The sequence below is a fragment of the Varanus komodoensis genome, unplaced genomic scaffold (assembly GCF_004798865.1).
Source record: "Varanus komodoensis strain SLA01 unplaced genomic scaffold, ASM479886v1 scaffold13_1, whole genome shotgun sequence".
NCBI classification, from domain to species: Eukaryota; Metazoa; Chordata; class Lepidosauria; order Squamata; family Varanidae; genus Varanus; species Varanus komodoensis.
Window position 1 is genome coordinate 11,900,666 of NW_025335408.1, and position 24,425 is coordinate 11,925,090.

Consider the following 24,425-nt stretch of genomic DNA (forward strand, 5'->3'; position numbering starts at 1 on the left):
GAAACAACTGGAAGGTGCCAGGTTGCGAAAGGCTGAACTATACATACGGAGATCTCGCCTTCTTAAGAGCTTAACTAGCAGCCTCATAAACAGTGTCATGACTTTCCTTACAGAGAATTTTCCATTGTTAGACCTCGTGAAGCCTAAATTTGAGAGCTAAAGTGATATATAATGACAAGTCTTCCTTGATCTTGTGCCTCCTTGTGTTTTGAACTTCAAATCACATCAGCCCCAGCCAGCATGCCCAATGGCCTGGAATAACAAGCTGTCGTTCAATACGTTTGGAGGACTCAAGGTTGCCTATTCCTGACTGAAGGACTAAGAGATCCTAGTTTCAGTCCCTAGCCAGTCACGAAGCCCTCTGAGTTTTTTGCACCAGTGACTCTGTTACACTAATCTCCTGTACGGTGATAAAATGCAGTGCGAGACCCACTCTGAGTTCCTTGGATAAAAGGTCGCCGATGTAGATAGAATCAATGAAATAAATAAAAAATTAGAGCTGAAAATAATTAAACTGGACCAGTTAATGAGATGCCACACTATAGTACCAAGGGAATTGCAAGCATCTATCACATCTTAAAAGATGTAATACGCCTAATCATTCATGTGCTGAAACACTGCATTTTGACCAGATTGACCTGTTAACTTGCAAAGGGAAGTTTAGACAAAGTTATATTCTGATAAGCAAACACCCTTAACAAGCCCTAGTTTTAACTTTAAAAAATCCATGACTAATAAATAGAACTCTTATTCTAGTGCCAGAAAAACTGCAAATCTCATTTGCAATTCAGCTCTGTCTCTGTAAAACAGCAGGATGTGCAAAGCTTATTAGCTTGACCCTGGCTCAGCTAACTAGACTTAGAAAAAGCACGTTGGAAATGTGATGTTGGGAATTATGTAGACTACAATGAATGGACAGGGGGTTTTTTAAGTCAACAATGTGGCATTGATTTCTGTTTATTTCTTATGATGTAATTATTATAGTTATATGCCACTCACCTGGCTGATGCCATCAGTGTGGTTTACAGTCATAAAACAATAAATACAACCATTGCGAACTTCTCAGCGTGCTTTGGTTTTTGGGTGTTATAGAAAAGAAAAAGAATACATTATTAAAGGGACAATCCTATGCAATTTTAGACCAAGTATTAGAATTTCTAGTATGCTCTAGCATGCTTCCAGATGGGCTATTCTGGGAGTTTTTCAACTGTTTTTATGTCTAACCTTTCATAGGAAAGTGCCCTAAACTATTTCAAATACCAAAAGTTATTAAAGAGCCAGCAGAAATGCTAAGAATTAAAGAAATGACTGCTGGAGCAGGAGGATGTCTAAATGCAGCAGGGCAGGAAACCTAATGGTCAGACACAAACCCTGCCATCCAGCCAGTATTCGGGAGCGATGCACTCTTTCCCTCAACCACTGATGGCTGGGTAGTTGTTCAACTTTTGTGCACCCCGCCAAAAAAAAAAAAAAAAAGGATTAGAATCCTTTTGTTAAGGCTTAGTTCCTGGTAGTAAGAGAATTAAGCTTCAATACACTGTTTAAAAAATGGCTGTACCCTTGTTACTTTTGGAAGGGCATTTCACAGACAGTGGTGCAGATGGAGATTCAGTACTGGGGATTCATTCTCTGATAGCCACTCATTGCACCACTCACTAAAGGTAGTGGGATCCAGAAAAAAAGCCTCTGAAGGTGGGCTTCACAATCGGGAAGGAATGCATGAGAGAAGGTGCTCCCTCACTTTTCCTTATTGAGGGTTATCAAAGGGGTAAACCTACACCAGGAAGGCATCTGAGGTTAGCTTTAGCCACAGTGCTAGTAAGCATACTGCACAGTGGAGGAACTGGAGACTCAGTATCCCTATCTGCCTGAGGCACAGGATGAACCAAGACTCCAAACAACAACCTTGCAACACCAGTCAAGAGGAAATAGAACACCCTAATGTCATGGACCAAGGACAGAAACCCCTCCGTCTAGGGAGAATATCACAGCAAGGAGGAAATAATCAGCCATCGGTCAGGAAATGAGCCACCTGTTGGGAACTGCAACATAAGGTAGGTCTGCTCTATGACTCTTATACGTGACTCTTGCTATATGTGTATTCTGAGAACCAAATCTCACTGAGTTCCATTGGGCTTTCTCCTAGATAAATATAAGACTGCAGGCTTCGTTCTCTTCTCCTTGCCAGGTGAACTCTCTGCTCACCTCATGTTACTAGGCATAGACCAGTGATAGAGACCGATTGCCCAAACTGCAACCCAAAACCCACTTATTTATCACAAAGTGCCAACACTGCAATAAAACCTGAATACTGAGGTTTTAGTTTACAAAAAACAACTCGCAGCCAATCCAAGCAAATATATATAAATCCTTGGCAGCGCACTGACCGGCCATGCGAAAGCTTGGACGAGTCGTGGCTAATGAGTCGTGGCTTGTGACATCATCGCCTGGTGCCACTACTCCTTTCCGAGCAGGCGCATGGCCCCTGTGTGTGCTGTTATCTGATGCTGGGCTGCTGGGGCGATGCTGGGGTGACTTGGCTCATGTGCCGACAGAGAGGGCTCTGTGTGCCCGCTGTGGCACGTGTGCCATAGGTTTGCCATCACTGGCACAGACCATGAGAATTTTGAACCATCTGCATCCCAATAAGATGGAGAGGCACAGCCTTTAGTCTCATCCATCCTTTTATGGTCTTTCTTGTGGCCCTCCTGACATACCTAAGCCAAATGACTTTCCATCTGCAGCCTCCAAGTCCTACTCAGCAATCTTCATACAGATTGCTTTTTCACTGCAGCTAGTACTGAGGAAAGGACTGTCTGCATCAGGATGGCTGGGGAGCTGACAGAAGGAAGGCTCCTGTCCCCCCGAAATCTTCCTACGGATTGCTGGGAGGTGTATGGGGGGGGGGAAGAGAGAGAAAACATCTGTGTGCACCCATCTGTCCCAACCCAGCATCACATGCAGCCTCACGACTGAAATGCTTGCGCATCCCTGCATTAAGAAAAACGACAAGGAAAGCTCTCCCTAGTCCTAGTTGGATAGCATTGCCTGTTAGCAATTCATGTCTTCACCCTGGCATTGGGTCAAACAACTCTCCTCCCCTTGTAAGTTTTGGGCTTTTAGTTTGAAAGCCCATGGACAGGGCCTGTTGTTTGTTTTCACCAATGTATGGTGCCCAACAGTGGCACTGTGTATTGAGTATTAGCCTTTGTGAGCAGCTTTAAGAGATTTTTTTTTTCCTGTAAAAATATAGGATAAAACTATCTAGAAAAGAGATTGCCAGTAGATTTGAAAATGGAGAAAGAAATCATTAACTGCCAGAAGGTGAGATGCTAAACTAATCAAAATGGCTTTAAAGCCAGATTAGACAAATCCATGGAGGATTAGCATACAGTGGCTTTTGAATATATGGTATCCTACCTACATTTTATGGATACTCCTATCATCCTCCCCACCCAAAAAAAAGAAGCAAGACTTTCCCACGCTGCCTTTAACTCAGCAGGACTTTCCTTTTTCAGAACAGTTGACACATCACAATCCTCGGTGATTTTATTTCAGACAAAGATTACTGTATCCGTAGTTGGTGGTAGGTGCAACAGAGGGTGTAGAGCACTGGATTGTGAATGGGAAGACCCACAATCAGGGCCCCACTCAGCCATGAAGTCCACAGGGGCGAGATCCTGTCTCTCAGCCTCATAATTTTGGTTTGAACATAACATGAGGAGGAGGAAGAACTAATGACTGAGCTTTGTGAAAGAAGGCAGACAGAAATGTAATAAACAAACAAATACCCCCCCTCCTTTTGTGCATGTGCTGAGAGCTCAGCAAACACAAACTTCTGCTTTTCTTAAATATTTTAACTTTTTGCCATCATCGCATATCTTAGTTTACCTGGAATTTAGTTCCAGACTACAGTGCTGGCTTGGGATGGAGGAATAACAATCCTGAAAGAGAAATCGCCTATTTTTTCATTGGCAAAACAGCACAGGGGCCTCTGCCAAAGCCTCTACCAAAGTTACAGTCCAGATCTAAATTGCAAGCACATGAAAGCTACAATTAACTTTTAAATACATAAAAGGAATCCTTCTCACTCATCTCCTATATCATGTACAGATTGGGGCTCACACAGTGGTGTTTGCAGTGGTCCACTCTTCTTTATGGAAGACATTTTCCTGTTCCAAATACAATGGAATCAATAAACGATTGACAGGAGGCCAGGGTGGGAGACAGAAATCTTTTCCTTGATGCTTGTGTCCAGGGATGATGGGGCAGGCTTCTGGTTTTGCTTTACATTTCTTTTATGCCAGAATCCAACTCAAAAGGAATAGTTTATCATCAGATGTTTGTTGCTATGGAAGTGGTCATTATCTTAAAACAGCCAAGGCGTCCAGAAGCAACATGGTGATTTGATTTGGGAAAGATAATATGAGCTTCTTACTCTGCGCATTTCCATTGGATCATGGAGACAGCGCTGTGATTTGTAGTAAATATCCACCTGCTGAACAGCCATGCTAAGATGTTGCAATGTATTCTCAAGAAGTGGGGATGGGAGAATGTACCACTCTAAATCAAGTAAAAGAATTACATCTCTATGGCCATTAATTGCAGAGATGCACAATCAGATTCTTACAGTTCCAGGATGTCACTGATTTGTGGCAGTTTCTATAGCTTGCAGAAAAATGAAAGCCGTAATTTGTGTTTGGTGCAGGAGTTACTGAGAAGGAACAGGAAATAGCATCAGGCGTGCAACTGAGATGAGGAGCACAATTGTGCCCTGTGAGGTTCTTACTCCTTCCCCAAACCACTCAAAATCCTGGGCTGCATGGCTGCAAAGAAGAGCTTGGTCCAGCAATCACTGAGTTGCACAACACTCATTGAGTTGCACTGTCAATAGCCTATGGCACAGCTGGGCAGAAGTTAGAGCAGAATAATCTCCTGGTAGATTGCTGGATGGCTTTTGGCAGATTGCAAAAGGTGTCCTACTCCTGGTTGTTTAAACTGGGAGCAAATGGGGGTCTGACATCCCATAGCAAGAAGGAGGTGGTGGAGGAAGGAGGACAGCATCATTTTGTTTTCCTTTTCAAAATTAGATTTGTATAAATGAGTGTATATACATTCCAGTGTATGGCTCATGGGATCTGATGGAGCTCAGAAGCCACCATTTTGCAGTGGCTCCAAGTGGTCCTCCTTGGGGTACTGGAAAACAACAACACGGAAAGCAGATACCAGAAGTCTGACATTTGTACAAGCCAGTTAGTTCTACAGTCAGTTATTTCTGCGAGCAATTCCCTGATCTCTAACCTCTTTCTTCACCATCCCATTTATCTTTCTAGTCATGGCCCTTGGCATGAGATGAGGTGGGTGCGACAGAAAGATCACAGTACCTTTTAAAAATTACCTAACCCTCTTAGATTCTGGAAGTGATGGTCATAAGCCACTTCAGATTATGAGCCCATGTGGTAGACACTCTGGCTGGCAGGAGCTCTTGATTTCAAGGCTTTCAAGGCTCTTGATTTTCCTACCCTGGCTCTTCTGAGGTCCTTCAACTGAAGATGCCAGGCACTGGACGTTAGATGTTCTGCATAAGTGCATATGATCTGACATTGGGCTATGCCTCTCTCCCACTGTTTTTTGGGACCAAATGGCTTTGGACTAGGACTCTCAGGCTTGGAGTGTCAGAAGGAAACTAAGGGAAGTAATAGATCAAGAACAGAACTTGGAAAGTTTGGGCTTTACTTCTGTAACACGCAGAGATGCAGCACATGTCACTTACCTGCGGTCACACCTCTTGAAGACACGTGGGAACAGCTTGAATTTGTGAGTACAGAGAACCCTGCTGATAATTCTGTCCTTCCACTACAGCTGTGGACAGTATCCTGCCAAGTCACAAGTAAATTGCTCTGAAAGACATATCCAAAAACTCATTTGGCACCAGATGTAATCAAGACAGCCATTCTTTTGGGTATTTGCTAGAGCTTGTGCATTTAGAGAAAACAGATAGTATGACTGCACTGCCTTCCACCCCAGTGGTAATTTGGACTGTGGTTATTTGGAGATAAAACCCAAAGAACTATTTGAACTAGGCATGAAACTGACATCACTGTTGTTTTATATACCAAGCTGGTCAGAGAATGGGGATTTGCAATTGTGATTATGTATTCACATGTATAAGGTTCATTTTCTGCATGAGCAAACAATGTAAAACTACAAACTGTCATTTTGTAACTGTTTGGCTTGGCGATGCCATCAGGCTAGGAACAAGGCTGCGTAGCACTCTGATTTAAAATAAGATCTACTGGCATTCTGTTCTTTATCTGATAGTCCTCAAGGAAAAATCAAATAGTACTTTTAGAAGCAGAACTATTGGAATATACATAGAGAACTACAGGCATGGACACGAACAAGGCAGTTTTAACCATTTGACTATTACAGCTATCAGGACAAGACAGTTCCATGCACTTATTCTCAGTTATTTGGTGTCTCTTCCTCAATTCCTCCTTTATTGCAAAAAAGCAGTTGTTCTTGGAAGGGCAAATGAGAAGCAAACTTCATCAGAACCACCGCACCCATCTCAGTCCCACTGAGCTCAGCACCACAAGCTTCTGACCCTCGGCTACAGCACTGCTACCGGACTAGTGCAAACTGCATTGTCATATGCCTCACTCCCCTTGGCTTTTTAAGGACTACATGAGAAATACATACACAGTATTTTAACACATTTTTAAAATACCTTTAATACAAGACAGCTTTTATGACAACCAAGAATGAAACAAAACAAATCAAAACACAATGTGCATTGTCATGCTCAAAGATTTCTTCTTGGCAAAGGTCAACTATGACCAGTAATACTGACCCTTCCAAATCTACCCAGGGCTTCTGTGCTTAACAGTGGCAGAAATGCAAAGTTAAAACTGCACCCTTCCCCATCTGAAACCTGCAAGGTGTTTATGCATGTCCGGGGAGTTGTGGTCCAACACTGGCTGGAGGAACATTTCCCAGCAAGGTGCCTTGGGAATGTTGGGAATTGTAGCCCAACAGATCTGTGGCAGATCAGGCTGAGAACAGTTGCTTGACAGACTGAAGAGAATGAGGAAAGCCAAGTTGGTTATGAGAGCGATGTCAGAGTGACCGGTTAAATGTAAGGCAGGATTAGATAGGAGGAGACCGGGCCTCGACCCAGTCCCTCTGGTTTCCCCCAGAGGTCTACATGAAAAGATGCCAGAAAAAGCAGCACGATCTGGAGCAGGAATGTATCAGACAGTAACTCTCAGCATCTCCAGACAACATCAAGAAGCTTGGCTGTGGCATCTATTACTCCTGTCTTCCCCATCACTAAGGGGTCAGACCAAGAGGCAGGTTAACAAGCAGCTTGCAATAATGCAGAGAAGCAGCTCCAGGGGTTTAAGTCAGTGGGTCCCTGCTGTGGGATGGGTCCTTGGCCAGTGTCAGCCATGACTCCTTTTGACGTTGATCCTGGAAGAAGTGAGAGATGAAAAAAGGAAGGTATGCAACAATAAATTTAACTATCTGTAGCGAATCTGATCAAAGAGCAGATATTTTTCAAATCTGTTGCTGCTCTGAAGTACAACGTATTTCCACCAGAGGGCACCATATGTGTTTTTGTGTTTTTCTACCTGGAGGATTCCACCTAACTCCCTATTTTTAAAACTATTTTAAAGTTTTAAAATAGTTTTAAATACAAATAAATTATACAAATACATAATTTATTTGTATGAACCTCATGCAAATGCATGCAGAGTTTTTTCATAGGCTGACAAAGAGGCCCTGCTTGTTCATGGAAGTTCTGTGGTTTCCTGGCAGGTAAACTGAATTTAAAGCAGCTGTGACCATTCACCTGGATCCTAGCTCATTGCACCATTCACCTGGATCCTAGCTCATTGCACCGGCTCTTGGGGTTGCACTGGGATCAGTCTCCCACCCACCCCACCTCACCCCCATCTCCTTACTAATGTCTGAGATTAGTCAGGACTATCGGACATATACCCCAAAAAGAAATTATCAGTCAAGACCAACTTTCCTTTTGGTTTCTCACACAGACTCCCTTCAGCCTGCCCTTGCCAAGCTTCTCTGGCTTTTTACACCTGCCCAAGAGGCTGATAATGCCAGTCAGAACTTAGCAAGGTTCCCATTTCCTCAAAAACAAAGACATGTCCAATATACTGTTACTCTGGCCTGCACACCACGCTTGCTATTCTGTCTGGAGATTGCCCACCGTGCTGAATTGAATAGTGTTTATTCTGCAGGCAGAATTCCACCAGGAGTCAGGCTTTGACAGTCAGACTCATTTTTATGTGTGAGCTAATCCAATTTGAATCCAGATTTCTTAGAATGTGCAACCAGCACGTTATGCAATGCAGATCTTTTTCTTTACAGTCAGAAGAAAAATTAAACCATTCATGTTGCTAATCTTAGGAAATCAACTCCCATTTGTGCCCTGCATAGAAACCACTGTTCATAATCATCTGCAGATAATATATATGCAGAGTACTGTCTGATATGTTATTTTTATAAAAACATACCCCTCTGCCTCTCTCTGTGTGTATGTATGTCCGTTTCTTCCATCGCCCTTCCCTAATTGACATACCTTGCTTCACAATTTCCCTACATTTCAAGGTTTGGTTTGGTTTTCATTCCAGTCCCAGCTTATTCAGGCACTAAAGTTATCAGTATTATTATCTCTGATAATAAAAAAGGATGTCTGTCTGTCTGTCTGTCTGTCTGTCTGTCTGTCCATCACCACCGTATCACCAAGACCATGAAATGTAGACCCCTGAAACTTGCTATGAATACTAAGGAGGTCCTGGGGATATATATCTCAGGATATATAGTTACATTATATGTAAAACACATTAATTTTAATTAATGTAAATGTATCCATTTTGAGGCCTGCAACACCATTTTTTCTCAGTAGGTGACAGACTTTCCTAACCAATGTATAACATTGTAGTCCAGAGTCCTAGGAGTCTAAGGCAGGGGTTCACCTTGGTAGGGGCCATGCCAAGGAAGCTAGCAGGCATTTCTTCACCCAAATGGGGTGGGCATCATTTGTCCAGCTGTGGCAGCAATGAAAATTTGCTGGAAGTCTTTGGAGAGCAATCCTATGCATGCTTAGACAGAAAAAGTCCTACAAATCCATGTCTGTTGCATGATGGGAGTTGTAGGACTTCCCTATCTAAGCATGCATAGGATTCCTCCCTAAGTGTATCAAGCTAAGGACTATTCCAACTGGTACAAAGATGGATCTGCTCACTAGTATTCTATAAAACCTGGGACACTCACACATACACGCATAAAGCTACTATTGTGGTTTCCATTTTTTTTAAAGGAACTACTATTTATTGTTCTGGCCACTGGTTACCTAGAAAGACTTAAGCTCTTCATAGATATGCTGAAGAATACCAAAACTCTTTACCTCTGACATAGCCATGGACTTGATCCTGATATTCCTCTCCACTCCAGGGGACTGTGAGATGTACCAGGAAGCAAGTCCCCATGTAAATAAATGCAGTTGCTCAATGTGTATATAAGATCCTGTCTAAAGATTAAAGAGATATGGTTTCTCCCTGAAAGCTCCCACCTAAAGCTAGAAGTTAAATACAATGAAGAGTCTTGTGGCATCTTAAAGATGAAAAAATGTTGGGGGAAGAAATCCACTTCATTCCGTACATCTGATGATAAGCAGGTGCCAAAAATGTTAGCCATTAAGGTGCCAAAAGATACTTGGGGTTCTGCTGCCAAAAAAGAAAAAGAAAAAGCATGGCTCTCCCTCTGGACAAATTTTCATCCAACTTTGCAACCAGCATGCAGGTTTTTCAGAATGCGAGCTGCAGTGGAAAGAAGTGATGGGTGGTCATTCATGGAAACAGAATAAGTATGGAGTGGCAATTCAACCCCCACCTCACCTGGCCCCCTTCATTACTTGCTTACTTGTTTGATTTACCCTGCCTTTCTAAATAAAACTGTCACTCAAGTTAGTTGTCAAGAACACACCATTTTTGTGCATTTTTTTTATCTTAAAAATGCTATATGCCAACCATTGTTAAGTTGTTGCTCTCCAAACATTTTGGACTACAGTTCACATCATCCATAACCATTGGCCATGATGACTGGGGTGATCGGTTTTAGTCTAAAATATCTGGAGGGCACCCTCTTGGGGTAAGCATTGTCCCAATTGTATAACAAAGGGAAGGATCCATCCAAGGTTGGGATTCAACTGGATGATTTACTAGATAGTCTTTTCTCAGACTGTCCTACCTATCTTCTTTAAATCTGTGGTGATTTTAACATCAGGTGTGGCAATGGTGATTCCCAATGGAAAAAGCCTTAGGACTTGAGTTAGGAGAAGCAGTAAGTATCCCATCCACTCCATATCTCACAAGATCAGATCATCAATAAGTGTGGTGAAACCCTTTTTTTTTCATTAATCTTTAAATTTCAGCTTGCCTGCTTCAATGGCACTTATCTAGACTGCTGGAAGGTATGTGCTATACTTACCAAACTGATAGAGGGGCAAGTGCTGTTGACATTCACTACAAGCAGTTCATGGCAACAGCAGGCAGACCTGAAAATGCTAATTTTTCAGGACATAATTGAAACACCATTTGACTTGTTAGCTAAAACCTCTGCTGGCCTGTGGTTCTGGTTTGATAGGGAATGTAAGCTTATGGAAAGGTTTAGGGTTAGAGTAAATTAGCAAGGCAGATGGAGCATACTCACAGTAAGGGTGCCACTCTTACAGTGACAGTGGAGATCATCTAAAACCTTACTGGGATGGGGGTGGGCAGAGGGAGGAGCTTCTGTATTAACAACTGGAAATCCTTAGGCTTTGCTTTCATTGAGGGTAACAAACTAAATTTTGGAGCTCAATTCAAGGAGACCTCTTATAACATTTACAAGGTTGTTTCCCTTATTACTCCTGAAACATGAGTTTTCCATTTGAACACCAGTTTTGGAAGCAGAATAATTCCTGGGAACAGCCATAGCTGTTGCAAGATTTTCTGTCTGGTGTCCCCAAGTTAAGTTCAGGCATGCTGAACTTAGGATTCAGACACTCTGGACCCACTTATTTGTATAATTTTATTGATGTCATTTATTTCCAGTATGTTTATCCTGCTCCTCTTCCACTAAGCTCACAATAGCAAACATGGATCTCTCCCAATACTACCCTCGCTTATTTTGTCATCAGAGCAATCTTGTGATTTAGGCTGGGCCAATGCAAAGTCGTGCAGTCCCCTAGACTTGCTCTCTGTGAAGCCCAACACTAGCTCCCAGAAAGGCTTACCTGGTCATCACAAGAGAAAGGTAATACTTGTAAGCAGCAGAGCTGAGAATTTACTTTTTTAAGGTACTGTGTAATCTTAGCCACTTGGATTAAATGCCTGCCTAATCTTTCTAGCACCACCTGCTGAATTTCAGATTCTATGGCTTATCATTGTTATTACTACGATGACAATGATGACCATTTATGCTATTCATTTACTTATTCATTGGCTACTTTTCATGCTACTGTTCATTATTCCCCTTCATTGTCCAGGACTGGGAGTCATAGGTCTTTTCTCTAGCGAAATATGTAGGGAGTTGTGTTCTTCAGTTCTTTGTCTGGTACAGAAGTCTTCATTACACGTAAGACAAGCCTATGCATGTTCATCCAGAAGTACGTTCCACTGAGTTTGGTGGGCTTTTTCCCAGGTAATCACAGCTTGATGTCCTCACAGCAAAAGATTAATATTAAAAGCAAGCAAGAAAACAAACAAGCATCAGAGGTGCCTGGGACTGAGAGTCAGTGACTGACCTAAAGGCTGCTCTGATCTTCATGGCTCAGTCGGAGCTGGAAGCCAGATCTCCAGAGTCCCAGGCCATCTCTCCAGCCATGACAGCATACAGGCTTTCGCTAGCCCTAGGTTCAGTGGGCAGTCTCTCCAGACTTCTCAGAATATCATTCTATTGTGATTGGGGGAGTTTGCTGCTTGTAATATGTTGCCTACTGTTGTTTCCTTATTATCTCGTTCTCTTCATCACCTGCCTTAAGTGCATTTCATTTGTTCCCATTTTGCTGCATATAACATTCTCTTCAAAATGTTTGTGGGGGTGGGAGGGTACTAACAGGGCTAGCATTACTTCCAGCCATCTCCAGCAGCTAATTTCCCATGATTCTTCACTGGAAGCAGCCTCTTTTCATTGGGAAAAGGGCATAATTTTAGGAGCTATCTTGTTATGACCCACTTTGGTCTGCAATAACAAGAGCATACAAGAAGGTGGAATTAGGAGCGGGGTTTTAAAGAAAGAAATATACCACTCTGAATTCCATCTGTTCTCCTTGACAACAGGTCCCAACACTGGTGTGAAGACAATTTCAAGAGTGAAATAGCCAATGGCACAATAGCATATCCTTAGGCAAGCTAAATAAAGAATTGAATAAGGCGAATCCTAGAGTGTTGTGCTATTGGCTATTTCATACATATTCCCTTTTTTCTGATGTGAGAAAAGAGGAGATAAGAAGAAATACCAAATGATTTGATTTTACTGCAAAATCAAATCTTTTCAGCTGTGGTTGTTGCTCACAGGCTTTTGCTTAGAGTTAACATGGAAATTGCACAAAGGAAGTATGAAGTATTGACAGGTTTCTGCAGCACAGATCTCCTGAATGTGAACTTTTATGGGGAAAACTTAAGCTGGCTTATTATGCCTCAGATCACACTTCATCTCATTTCAAACAGTTTCCCAGTGCTGGTGGCTAATAGGCTGTGTAATGGATACAGTAAGTTAATTAACAAGCATTTTGCACTGCTGCTAGTGCTAATAGTTAATGAACCATAAATGCAACACTCAACTTCTCCAAGCTTCATTTTAAAATTTCTCTTTAATTTGTTTAGATCTCACTGACAAGCTGGTGCCCTTTCTCTGCATTACAGGCTCGGCAATTAATCAAAGTACCACACTGGGTGTACATGCCTGATCACACAACTTGTGCATCTAAAGACTCTTCAGTCATATCTAACGGATAAACTAGCTTTGTCCTGTCAACCATCCATTAACAACACTGAAGGATTTTTCCAAAGCATTTGTTCCCCCTCCCTTCCTTTGTTTATTTTGGAGAGAAGAACTGGAGTCCTTCTTCTTCTAAAGGCAGTTTCCCATCCCTGCATATTTCTGTACATAGACATGATTGGAACATATCAAAAATTAGTTTAAATAACTGAAAAGGGGTCTCATTACTTGGAGTCCAATGTAGACTTTTCCTTTTTCTTCAACCCACCATAGTAGTGAGGAAGTGTAATCATTTTTGTGGAGGCAAACAAGTTGGAGAAAGGTTTAATGCTCCCTTTCCAAAATGCTCTTGTCCCAATGTGAATTAGGGCTGTACCCACCAACATGAGAATAAGGGAAACTACCCTCTGTGTACTTAGAAAAACTTACAGTTTGGCCCTGAATCAACTAAGACAGGCATGTCCAAATTCCGGTCCGGGGGCCAATTGCGGCCCATTTTCAAATTTCGAGCAGCCCGCAGCCTCTTCTCCCCACCGGCTCAGCCTGTCACTCATCCCCGCCGGCCAACGTTTTTCCCTTCACTGCACAGTGGTTCCCGCAGTTGTCCCCTGCTGCCTCCTGCTCCTTCAAGGCTGGTGGTTATATTTCACCAGAAGACGGCACTAGACCTGAGTCAGCACTCTCTCTGCGTGACCCTTGTGACACAAGGCTTGTGTGCCCATTTCTAAAATGGCAACTGTAACTAAAAAAAGGAAAGTTGACAGCGAGGGCCGCTGTTTCCAGGACAAGTGGAAATGGGAGTATTTTTTCACTGAAATACGAAACAACTGTATCTGCCTAATTTGCTAAGAGACTGTGGCTGTTTTCAAGGAATTCAATATCAAGAGGCACTACCAGACGAAACATGCTAACTACAACAAGCTAACTGGGAACGAACGCGGCAAAAAATTGAAGGAACTGGAAGCTGCTTTAACGGCACAGCAGCGCTTTTTCACAAGAGCCCATGAGTCAAATGAAAATGCCACAAAGGCGAGCTACGAGGTGGCAATGCTGATTGCCAAGCACTGCAAACCTTTTACTGAGGGTGAATTTATTAAAGACTGCGTGATGAAAATGGTGGAGAAAATTTGTCCTGAGAAGCAGCAAGAGTTTGCCAATGTTTGTCTGGCTCGTAACAGTGTGGTACGGAGAACTGAAGATGTTTCATCTGATATTAAGAGACAGTTAGAGGCAAAAGGAATGGAGAATGACGTTTTTTCGTTAGCCTGTGACGAAAGCACATATGCATCTGACACCACTCAGTTATTGATTTTTTTGAGAGGAGTGGACAATGACATGAACGTGAGTGAAGAGCTACTTGACCTCCAGAGCCTTAAGGACCAAACAAGAGGAACAGATTTATTTGTTTCTGTTTGTTCTGCCGTAGATGACATGAAACTACCATGGAATAAAGTCACTGGGATTATTACGGATGGAGCACCTGCCATGGCTGGTGAGTGAAGTGGATTATCAACCCTAGTCTGTAACAAAGTCAACGAAGAAGGAGGCAAAGCTATAAAACTCCACTGTATTATTCACCAACAAGTTCTCTGTGCCAAACATCTGAAATATGATCATGTTATGAAACCGGTGATGAAGGCTATTAATTATATTCACTCCAAAGCCCTGTGCCACCTCCAGTTTCAACAGTTTCTACTTGACATCCAGGCTGAATATGGAGATGTTGTGTATCACAATGAGGTGGCTCAGTCAGGGGTCTGCACTGCAGCGCTTCTATTCTCTTAGGGAGGAAATTGGACAATTCTTGGCAAAAAAGGGACAACCGATGCCAGAGCTATCTGATCCTGTTTGGCTGGCTGATTTTAGATTTTTAGTTGACATGACATCTGAAAGTGCTGAACACGAGCCTTCAGGGGCAAAATGCAGTGGTAAGCCAACTGTATTCACATATCAAAGCCTTTGGGACCAAGCTGCTACTTTTCCAAAGGCACCTGTCACAAACGCAGCCCAATACCACACATTTCTGATTGCTGCAGGAAATAATGACCAGTTTTCCACAAAACAATATGAGTGCACAAATAAGGAGGTATGAAGCAGACATCTCATCTCTGGCTGAGGAGTTTCAACAGCACTTTCGGGATTTTGCAGCTATTGAAAAGGAGATCACACTTTTTTCATCTCCTTTCTCTGTGGACCCTGATGACGCTCCAGACCACCTGCAGCTGGAGCTCATTGAGCTGCAGTGTGACGCCGAGTGTTGCAGTCGGCACCAACAGCTCCCTCTTGTCAACTTCTACTGCCAGCTGGATAAAGACTGGTTCCAAGAGATTCGAACATTTGCTAAGAAAATGCTGAGCTTGTTTGGTCCGAAATACTTGTGCGAGAAGACATTCTCAGTTATGAACATTAACAAGACCTGTGTGAGGACGAGATTAAGTGACTTTCACCTGCGTGACATCTTGCGCATCAAAACCACTGTTTTTGAGCCAGACCTGGCCTATATAATGCAGTCGAGATCTCAGTATCACCCTTCACATTAGTGCAGTTATTTGTTTAGTCTTTCATAAAATAGTTCATTTGCGTTTAATGTTAATGGTTCAAAGAATGTCAGGCTGAATGGTCGGCCCCCCCACATTTTCACCTCACCAAATCTGGCCCTCTTTGCAAAAAGTTTGGACACCCCTGAACTAAGGAGTATGAACAAGGAAAATGGTGTATGAAATCATGGCAACTAGAGCAAAATGTCATCCTAACCATATTTGTAGGTCAAGTTCTGAAATGAACAGACACATAAAAGCACTTCTTACAACCAGCTTTACAGTATTAAAACTATATATATATATATATATATATATATATATATATATATATATATATATTTTTTCCCACTTATTCCCAGGGGTTTGGACTCTAGATGGCTCACATCATTGAAAGTACACAATTGAAACATCTGAAAGTATACAAAAGTTAAAAATGCAGTTACATTGACTACATGTTAAAATAAAATCCAAACATAGCTTAAAAACAGAAATTCTCAGACCTCATTTCTGAAGCCATATAGCTGTGCAAAGTCAAGAATACTTTGAGCATGTTCATTCAAAAGTTATGGCTAAAGTGCCATTTATCTGGCAGGATACAAAACCAAAACAAAGCTGTCTGTGCTTGCTCTAACCTCTCCTATGGCTGTCTAGGCTCTGTCTGGTGGCCATAAGATGCAGCTCATGAGTTCCATGGCTGAGTGGGGATTTGCCCCAAGAGCTTCCAAATCCCAGACTAGTATGCTAACCATACAGCACACTGGCTCTTTGAGTGTCTTTCCCCAGAGTAAAAGGGGTCCCACAATTACTGTCCCACAATTATTTCCAATCTACCCAGCCAACATGAACCCTTATTCAGAAGTTATGCACACTACACTTTGGACTCATGCATTAGGGAATAGCCAATCATTTTGGACTTGCGTCTGGCATTGTACAGCCACCGTTTCCATGCATTAAATGCAAGCATAATCAAAATGGAATGTACAATATCCTTGAGAAAGTTCATATCAAAACACTGGGCAAGCTGGCACGAAATTAAAAGGCACTTTTGTGATTGTGTCACATTTGTTTGTGTGGGCTCCTTGGTGTTTCCCTCTTTGGGCTATGCTTACAGCTGGGAGTCTAACATGGTCCACAACACTGGACAAAGCAGGGCCCCTTTGTAGCATCTGTGTTCAATGCACTGATGTAATGGATGAGTCCAGTGGAGCAGAGTGCTGTTAAAAAGGCAGAGCCAGGAGGCACAGTCTTGAATATGGTAACTCTTATGAGTAGGAGATCATCTACAATAATAGAAGAGAATCCATGTCTGTCCATTTGTCAGCTCTACAGACCAAGACCATGAAAGCTCGACAGATGAAACTTAGCATACATACCAAGTGGAACCTAAGATTTTGTATCTTGGGTCTATTTGGTTCTCAAAAACATGTCTTTGTGCTTGAACCATAAACTACTACAGTTGCAAGTAGACATAGGTTTTCAGTGGATACAGTTGGAAGCTGGTGGGAAGGGGGAAGCATCAAAGGTAAAGAGTTGTATGGCTGCTCTTCCCCAGGTTGTGGGGCAGTCCGCCTCAGGGGAATGGCATGCTCAGGACCATCCCTGAGGGGGTCATAAGGTTGCACCATGGCAGGGGGCATAAGTAAGGAGGACAGCAGACTTGACTGTATCAAACTCTGGGCAATTTCAACCCATGCCAAGCTGGGCTCATGTGCTAGTTTGGGGTTATGATTTAAACACAAAGAACTAAAAATGGGATTGATTGGGGAAAGGGGCCAACACAAAGAACTGCAGAAATAGCACTATGCACTGAATAATATTTCATTGCTTGTTATCCAATTAACTGAACATTTAAAAAGAAAACTGTGAACTCATTTTCAGTCAACGGCCATTTTCACAAAATACCAAGATATTTAAAAATTCACACATTAAAATGCTAATTAAATGAATGCATACTGTAGATTCATATGTCTATTGAGAAGTTGTTTATTGACGCCAAGTTTGTACCAAATTTTCTTCTGAGCGTAGATCTGTTTTGCACAAACACTGCAGAGTGCCCATGTAATCTTTCAGTAAAGAGATTTAGCAACACACTGGTTCTAAATAACATAAAGTGTGTTGATTTAACTTCTGTCAGGAAACCAGAAAGTAAAAGAAGAAACTGCAGGGTCTATAGACTTTATGAAGAAGGCCTGTTACTTTGATAAAGAAGCTCTTTTTAGAACAGAACCTTGCAGGTTCTCACCTCTGGAAAACTGGACCTGAGTTCAGTGCAACTCTGATCTCAGAGTTTGCCCTGAATCCCTCAGGTTCAATGCCCTGAATCCCTCAGCACTATATCCAATATTAGGCCTGATTAGAGTAGACCCACTGAATATAATTTTATGTGCACTTTGTATTTGTATTGTGTTTATTTATTGTATGTAAGCTGTCCCGAGGCTCATGTGAATGGGACAGCATACAAAAATTTTAAATAAATAAATAAATAAAAAGCCACCAAAATAAGAGACATGACTTAAGACTTTCAAAGGCAATGTACGGCGCACTTGTATCAGACTACTCCTACTTGGTTCAAAGGAACAGCCTTCCAGGCAAGTGAATTTAGAGTTGTATAGGCACAGAGTGGAAACTTTAATATCCATTTCCACACAAACATACAACCAGCCAGTCACATAGCTTCTTATGTGCCCTGGTCCAGTATAACAGAGGTGGACAAACATCAAACTTGCAAGATCTATTTTGTTGTTTACTAGAAATCTGATGTCTACCAACCAGAGCCAGAAACAAAATGGTACACAGAGCAGAATGTATTATCTACTGCATCACATGAACCAGATGCTGGGATGTATCTACAAGTGCATTACCAGAGATCAGGGCTAAAACTAGCTTGCAGAACCAAAGACAACCAATTAGCACTCCCATTTTACAGACGGAGAACACTGAGGTCAAAAGCAGGGTTTATTCAAATATGCAGCTGTATACATTTTGTGTAAACAGAAAAATGTGCATTGGAATCTAAGTTTTTCTGCAGCTAGGAATATGGACTTTAATAAGGAACAAGATTGTTTCTTAAAAGGAATAGATGCATTATCTTTTATAGACATATTATATGTAATAGATACATTCTCTTAACAGGGCAGAATATTAAGATGGTTAGTGTCTCCTTTCAATCTTCATAGCCTTATAATAATCATATATACTTGGAACCAACTGCTTGTCTAGTCAATGGCATTTAAATCAGGCATAGATCAACAGTATATGTAGGTACACAACAGTGGCATGTAGTCATTATTTCATTTTTATACTGCCTAGTGAAAGCTGTCTAGGCTGTTCACAAGTCACAAAAGAAATCTTTCAATATACAAAACTTTTTTTTAAAGATCAACAGCTGATACTATTTCAAGATAACCAGACCAGGCAAAGTAGCTAACACAGCTTCATCATACCATTAAACACCCGTAAGCACCATTAAATATATGAGAAAAGGAAGCAGTCTTAACCTGGCACCCAAAAGGTGACAAAAGCTGATGCCAGGCAGGCTTAGGTGGTGAGATACTCCACAAATATAGGGAGTCAACAGTGAGAAGTCTCTCTCACTTACTGCAACTCCCTCAGTTTTCTTTGGAGCTGGTACTCAGAGGTGGGCCTCATGTTGATCACACTGTCTGGGAAAACTCAAGTGGGGAGAGGCACTCCATCGTGTATCCTAGCTCAAAGGTGTGTGAAGTTGTATAGCTTAAAACCAGCACCTTGGATTGGGCTTGGAAGCATACAGGTATTCTGAACGGGTAGGCTACAATTGATGTAATCTGTTCCAACCCTCTGGCCCAGTTTTCAGTCCAGTGGTCAGATTTGGCAGAAGGAGCAGCTTCTGGATAGCCTTCAAGGGCAGTCCCACACAAAGAGTGCTGTAGTAATCTAACCTGGCTGTTATGAGTCTCTGTACCAAGCAGCCTGTGAACTGCTTCCAGGTTTACTGAAAGTTTTATGGTGGTAAAAAGTATTTTGAATCAGCAACAAATCAGTATCAATTTTAACATGTTGATTCAAGAATCCAACAAGAGAGTCAAGAACTTCATAACACACAGAGTTTCATTTCTCCCATCAGATACATTCAGGTAGTGTTCCTTGCATTTCTTATGCTTTATCGGCTGAATTCATTTCAGCACCACTGTTTGCACTGGCTGTATAAAAGCTTCATCCTTGAAAGCCTTGACTCACCCACCAAGCAAATGCAAAGAAAAGGACAGAAGTAAGCAGTTATTTTCAACAAGGAAGAGTGCGAGAAACCCACATGTTGCCTCCTCCTCCTCCTCCTCCTCTTGCATTTCCATACGGCCCATAGCTGAAGCCAAGCAGTGTAAAACAAAGGAATCATACAGCCCAGTCAACCATCCAGGTTCTAACCAGACCTAGCCCTGCTTAGTTTCCAAGATGAGGTAAGACCAGGCACTTCAAGCTACAGAGAAAGTGCTTTATAAATAGGATTACAGGATGTCAAATCACTTGAACTGACTGCGGAGGAGAAAAGGAAAAGTCTGTTCAACTGCCTTCAAAAAGCCTGGGGCGTGAAAGGAGTCGGCAGTTCTTAGCCTCTGCAATGTCCTTCACTTCTCTGGGTCTGAGCCTTGATGTCTGGACATGTGTGCTCAACCCTACAAGGTGCTGGAACATGGGCCCAAAATCACTGATGTTAAGTTATCTTCATGCAATATTTGACTGATAGATGGCACATTATGACTGCTTGATCATTATCCCTCATTTTGGATTGGAATGGAGTCTACAGACCGGACTTTCCCACTATGCCAACAGATGCTTCATCTCTGATCAAGGAGGATGCAGGCATGAAGATGTGCTCATCTGCTGCACTGGAGGTCCAGTTGTCATGCTGCAGCCTTCTTCACCTGGAATCAGCATGCCTTTTGCATCGCAGCTGAAGACTTCATGAGCATCCGAATCCTATCACTCTTCATGCCCAGATCTGTGAATGACTTTCACTGTTACAAACATTTTATCAGTTCTAGTTCAGTCGGCAATGCCATCATACTTTAATGTGAGGGTGCAGAAGAATCTTCAATCACTTTCTTGGTGAGACAGTCTCTGTCTCTTTCTCCAATGCACTGCACATATCCTCTGTGGAAATTCAGAGTCAAATGCTGAAAGTCCATCTCAGTCCTGTGCACCAATTCTGCATTACTGTAGGAAAAAATGATGCTGAATTACAACTACTCTTGCGGGACAGGAGCACACACACTTTCTTAGCATCCCCAAAACTGTGCAGAAAGAACCAACTGTCTGCAAGTTTTCCACTGGCCTTGGACAGTGCTTTTCCCATAGAGGAAGCTTGAGTGCTTCCACAGGCATCAAGGTTGATGTCTGGAGTGCTTTAATCACTTTCATTGTGATAAAATTGTTCCAGATGCTTTTGAATTGTATCATTTGTGTAAATGAGAGGAACTTGAGTACGCCTTGAGAACAATTTTACTATGTTGGGAAACTTGAAACATGCTCTACACCTAACATACTGTCAGCCATTTTAATGGAAGTGTTGAAAGGTGGTGTTTCTTGGACTGTGTTTGATTAATTTGAAGGTTGTTTTCATAAGACTCCACTAGACATAGTTGGCATAGACATAGTACTTTCAGCATCTCCAACAACACTGTGAGCTTCTCCAATTTTCTCCTGATTGCTGGCATTGTATTGGTCTCCACAAACCCTAGAGGTTCATCAGCAGGTATAGGTGAGAGCTTGGCCATGGATGGTGTGCTGACTGGTAAAGCTGCTGTTGATGGTGGAGGTGCCCTGTTGGATGGTGAGCTAGTCAGTTTGTGCATTAGCAGAGAACTTCGTCAATTATGCAAGAGTTTCTTGTTACATTGCAATGACGTCTGCCTGTTTGGTTCCTCTAATAGAGGGACTCCATCTGTCTCCTGACTCTGAGTGTTGTTTTCCCCTGCCCCCAACACAAACTTGCACACATTTATAGTAAAGTTCCTGGCTTCTAAGGCATTTTCCACTAATTCCTGGTGGATTTCTTCAGAAATCTTTTACCAGGTAACAGGAAAAATCGGATGTCTTCATGTTAAAGAGAGAATGGGGAGGAACTGCAGTCTATCTCCTGTTGGTGGTGGAGGTGCCCCGTTGGAGCAAAGTCATATTATTTATACAAAATCATTTACTGATGTTGAGTTGCATGCTAATAAACACAGCACCATTTCCACTATGTTGAAGCTGTGATCTCATTTCACACTAATGTAATTGCAGGACTAGCATTCTGGAGTTTAAGCAAAATTCCAGAGTTTAAATGCTGAGCAAGTTAACAAGCAGAGTAAAAAAAATGACAGCTGCTCCTGATCCCTCACAAAAATGTAATGGAGAAGGGGGAAAGAACAAAAATGGCGGGCTTCAGTGCTGCTTGTCCCATACTCCAACCTCCCACAAGATGAAGCAAGATGGATCAAATCCCAATTCTACTTCAGCCAAAAGCAATTCCTGAAGGAAGAATAGCTCTCTCCTGTGCTGACTTTCCTAAGAAAAAGCACTACGAAGGACAATGTGATTTACTTCTGAGTAAATGTTATTAAAGATAATGAGATTTACTTCTGAATAGACACACAGTTTCAGCAAGTTGTTCTTGGGAGACGAGGAGAAGGCAGAAGCAGCACTGTATTTACTCTTAACTTCACAGGACTCAGCAGAGAGAGAGAAAGAGAAGGCACTGGGTGAGGTGACAGAGGTAGGAAACCAACTAGAGGCTGCCTGAGCTTCTGTTCTCAGAGTTGCTGCTTTGCTAAAGCCCAAAAGGATACTTTCTCTTAGACACCGATCCCACCCAGTCCTCAAGCCCAATGAAACCATTCCTTCCCCCACAAAACAGTACCACAAGTTTAGCACACACTGACATATATACCACAGAAAAAGCATAAGGATAAAAATTGCGATGCAACGGCTCTGAAGAAATCCAAGATACAATGGCAGCAATATCACGAGCACAGTGGTTAAGGGTGAGCATTGTGTGGCAGGTCAATGAGTCAGTCATAACTTCTGCTAAAAATGCCCAGTGTAGCTTTCCGCTCACTGTCCAGTTCTCTTCTGTTGCCAATTGCTTCCAAGCCCTTAAAAAGATCAGCAGGGTAAAGGTAGCTATGGAATTTTCCAATTGCCATTTTAGAGAAGCCTCTATTTTGTGACAAGTTTAGAACCTAGTGTACCATAAATTGAATAAGCAACAGTTTATCATATCGGGATTTTTTTTTTTTTTTTTTTTTTTTTTTTTGGTGGGGAGGCAAGTTTCTACCAAATGGAGTATACCAGCAGTGGTCAAACTGAAGCTTGGGAGCTGCATCCTGCTCTTTGGATTTATTTTGCAGCTCTCAGCTTGCTGTTGTCTCAATTTTAATTTATAAAACTGTGGCGCATTAACTTCAGCCTCCTTGAGAATGTTTACCCAAGAAAGGATAGCATCCAGCAGCAATCCAAGGATCCAACTGGAGCTCATGGTGAAGAGGCAGGTGGTGAACGTCCAGCCTGGAGGCCTACTCTGACCTACACAGCTTCCACATCCTTGGAGGTCTCCAGAGGGCAGGACTTGCCCTCCAAGCTCAACTTCTCAGGGCATCCCTGCTGTTCTCTCCTGTCAGGAGCAGCAAGTTCCTTGCCTGGCAGGAAAGTGCCCACTGTAACAGCTGCGATCATGGCCAGCAGAGGCCTAGGCTTGCCCTATGAGAAGCAGCCATTCTTCTCAGCATCAGTTCAGTCTGCTTGTTTCCACTTCTGGGGAAAGCACAAAGGCAAGGCCAGGGCAGCTGTTCTTCCTAGTGTTGGCTGAGTCACTTTCTCCATGTTGAGACTGGCAGGGAACTGCATGCCCTACACAGAGCAGTTCCCTCACATGGAGCACTTTCTCTGCACAGAGGCAGGCAAAATGGGTGGAGTGATGATGTCGGTGGACATAGCCCCAGCTTCAGCCATCATCCAGCCAACAATCCAGCCCCCCACCTAAAACAGGCTCCAACCTCTGCTTTTTCTCTTAAGCCAGGAACAGGCAACACTGGGGGTCCCATGAACTCATCTGGCAATATAAGAAGCTGTCCTAGGCACCACCACAAAATGGTTGCTATTGGAGCCATGGGCAGTCTTAAAAAACAGATAAGTTTCTCAAACAATTGAGTACAAGGCAGAGCTGTGCCGTTACCAGTAACACCTAAAATAACTCTTTTGGACCCACTGTTTTCAGTGCCAACTGAAACCTATTTCAGGTAAGTGCTTTTTCTCTCCCCCACGCCATCTGCCAGCAAACACATTCCTCTCCACACACACAACCCTCCCCTTCTTTCCCCCCTCATCCACTGTATCACCACCTATAGACATTCCCTCCCTCTCTCACACACACACAGACAAAACCACCTCGGTGAGCACCACGAGAGTTCTCCAAGGGCACCCACTGTGCCACTGACCTCAAGGACAGAAAGTCGCACGTGAGGTGCGAGGCTTCAGTCGGGACCAAGCAAATGCCCACAGTGCAGGAAAACAAGGCAGTCCGGAATGCGTGGTCCACAAAATGTGGGTTTGGTGCAAAGGGGGGAAAGCAAGCTCGAAAAGTCATGAATGGTGATATGGAGAGCCTGACGGGATTCTGAGTTCCATTCCAAGGAAGAGGAAGAACAAACAAAGGCAGTTCATGCTCCAAGGCAGTCCAAATGTTTTAAACAAAGAGTACAAAGACTTGACTCCTTCAGGCTTGGACCCAGGCTGAGTCAATATAAAGGAGGCAAAGCCTACAGTCATACTTCTGAATAGAAGTATATGTTTCTTGACTACTTTAACATCTGACAATGAGCGTTACATCTGAGTAAACATATATACCATCAGACTGTGAGT

At 42.6% G+C, this 24,425-nt stretch overlaps 1 protein-coding gene across 1 annotated transcript in view; it reads right to left on the bottom strand.

Annotated features, from left to right (window-relative positions):
* Positions 1-7,401: 7,401 nt before the first annotated feature.
* The window catches only part of FEZF1 (FEZ family zinc finger 1), a 33,401-nt gene continuing 16,377 nt past the window's right edge, over positions 7,402-24,425 (bottom strand). Inside the window, exon 6 of the mRNA XM_044422930.1 lies at positions 7,402-7,473. Coding sequence (XP_044278865.1) covers positions 7,402-7,473 — 72 coding nt within the window. The remainder of the gene's footprint in view (positions 7,474-24,425) is intronic.